Genomic DNA, 2,307 nt, shown 5'->3' with positions numbered 1-2,307 from the left:
GCCATGGATGCCGGTGTGACTGAAAGTGGACTAAATGTGACTCTCACCATTCGGCTGCTTATGCACGGAAAGGAAGTAGGAAGCATCATTGGGAAGAAAGGGGAGTCGGTTAAGAGGATCCGCGAGGAGAGTGGCGCGCGGATCAACATCTCGGAGGGGAATTGCCCGGAGAGAATCATCACTCTGACCGGCCCCACCAATGCCATCTTTAAGGCCTTCGCTATGATTATCGACAAGCTGGAAGAAGATATCAACAGCTCCATGACCAACAGCACGGCGGCCAGCAGGCCCCCGGTCACCCTGAGGCTGGTGGTGCCGGCCACCCAGTGCGGCTCCCTGATTGGGAAAGGCGGGTGTAAGATCAAAGAGATCCGCGAGAGTACCGGGGCCCAGGTCCAGGTGGCGGGGGATATGCTGCCCAACTCCACCGAGCGGGCCATCACCATTGCTGGCGTGCCGCAGTCTGTCACCGAGTGTGTCAAGCAGATCTGCCTGGTCATGCTGGAGACGCTCTCCCAGTCTCCGCAAGGGAGAGTCATGACCATTCCGTACCAGCCCATGCCGGCCAGCTCTCCAGTCATCTGCGCGGGCGGCCAAGATCGGTGCAGCGACGCTGCGGGCTACCCCCACGCCACCCATGACCTGGAGGGACCACCTCTAGATGCCTACTCGATTCAAGGACAACACACCATTTCTCCGCTCGATCTGGCCAAGCTGAACCAGGTGGCAAGACAACAGTCTCACTTTGCCATGATGCACGGCGGGACCGGATTCGCCGGAATTGACTCCAGCTCTCCAGAGGTGAAAGGCTATTGGGCAAGTTTGGATGCATCTACTCAAACCACCCATGAACTCACCATTCCAAATAACTTAATTGGCTGCATAATCGGGCGCCAAGGCGCCAACATTAATGAGATCCGCCAGATGTCCGGGGCCCAGATCAAAATTGCCAACCCAGTGGAAGGCTCTTCTGGTAGGCAGGTTACTATCACTGGTTCTGCTGCCAGTATTAGTCTGGCCCAATATCTAATCAATGCCAGGCTTTCTTCTGAGAAGGGCATGGGGTGCAGCTAGAACAGTGTAGGTTCTCTCATAACCCTTTCTGCTGTTTTCCCATGATCCAACTGTGTAATTTCTGGTCAGTGATTCCAGGTTTTAAATAATTTGTAAGTGTTCAGTTTCTCCACAACTTTATCATCCGCTAAGAATTTAAAAATCACATTCTCTGTTCAGCTGTTAATGCTGGGATCCATATTTAGTTTTATAAGCTTTTCCCTGTTTTTAGTTTTGTTTTGGGTTTTTGGCTCATGAATTTTATTTCTGTTTGTCGATAAGAAATGTAAGAGTGGAATGTTAATAAATTTCAGTTTAGTTCTGTAATGTCAAGAATTTAAGAATTAAAAAATGGATTGGTTAAAAAATGCTTCATATTTGAAAAAGCTGGGAACTGCTATCTTAAACTCTTTGTTGGTGCCTTTTTTTTCCTCCCCTTTTAGCGTTAGGCCTTTGTAGGAAGAGAGGTGGGCCCGTTCCTGGTATTTTCTCCAGCCCTTTTCATCTTATTGGTAAGATTCCATTCCCTCTCATCCCAACAAAGGAACCCGGCAGGCTGGGCCTGCTTTGGGGTGTTTGCAGAGATGGAAGGCTCTCTTGGAGAGTGACATCCCTCCAGCTAGGTTCCAGAGAGAGGCCTCTGCCCATTTCTCTGGTAGAAAAAACATGAGGGTTTTCTCGGATTGGAAGAGTATGCCCATTCTGTAGGACCTCTGATGAATGGTAGTGTGTCCTCTAGTCCAGCCGGCCCCAGCCCCACCCCCAATCCCATGTGCAAAACTCTTAGCCAGGAACAAAAAAATGTTCTGAGGTGGGAGGAGCCTGGGGGGCCCAGAGAAAAGGTGGGGGAGGGAAGGGCTGGGCTGGGGGGGAAGGGTAGGGGCTGAGGAGGGGGGAAGGGAAGGGGGCTAGGGTGGGTCTAAGGGCTTGGGAGAGGGTAGGTGCTGCAGGGTGGTGGTAGGCATAGAGGGTGGTGTTTGGGCAGCAGGATTGAAGGGGGATGGTACCAGCGGGGCGCACGTGTCGAGCATAGCACCTGTGGCAAGCAGCCTGTCAGAGGATGTTCCTACACCTGCCAAGTGGTGTATCCAGAAACAATGGAGGCCCAGCTTATCATTCTTCAACTGTGTGCAATGTTTAGAGAAATCATTGTACCAGGAAATAATTCTGCCTAAATGGGGCAGTCCACACTGGCAGGAATGTAGGCTGATCTGTCGACAACCGCCGAAGAATGACCTCAATGTTAAAAATGCA

The 2,307-nt window shown here is 51.4% G+C and overlaps 1 protein-coding gene across 1 annotated transcript; it reads left to right on the top strand.

The window, feature by feature from the left end:
- On the top strand, window positions 1-1,460 carry PCBP1 (poly(rC) binding protein 1). The gene has a single exon (XM_010845295.1). It carries the CDS (start codon window positions 4-6, stop codon window positions 1,072-1,074), a length of 1,071 nt encoding a protein of 356 aa, XP_010843597.1. The 5' UTR covers window positions 1-3; the 3' UTR covers window positions 1,075-1,460.
- Window positions 1,461-2,307: the final 847 nt, after the last annotated feature.

This window comes from Bison bison, unplaced genomic scaffold (assembly GCF_000754665.1).
Source record: "Bison bison bison isolate TAMUID 2011002044 unplaced genomic scaffold, Bison_UMD1.0 scf7180017864215, whole genome shotgun sequence".
Classification (NCBI taxonomy): domain Eukaryota; kingdom Metazoa; phylum Chordata; class Mammalia; order Artiodactyla; family Bovidae; genus Bison; species Bison bison.
Note: the sequence above shows the minus strand (reverse complement) of the source record. Positions and strands in the feature narration are given on the sequence as shown.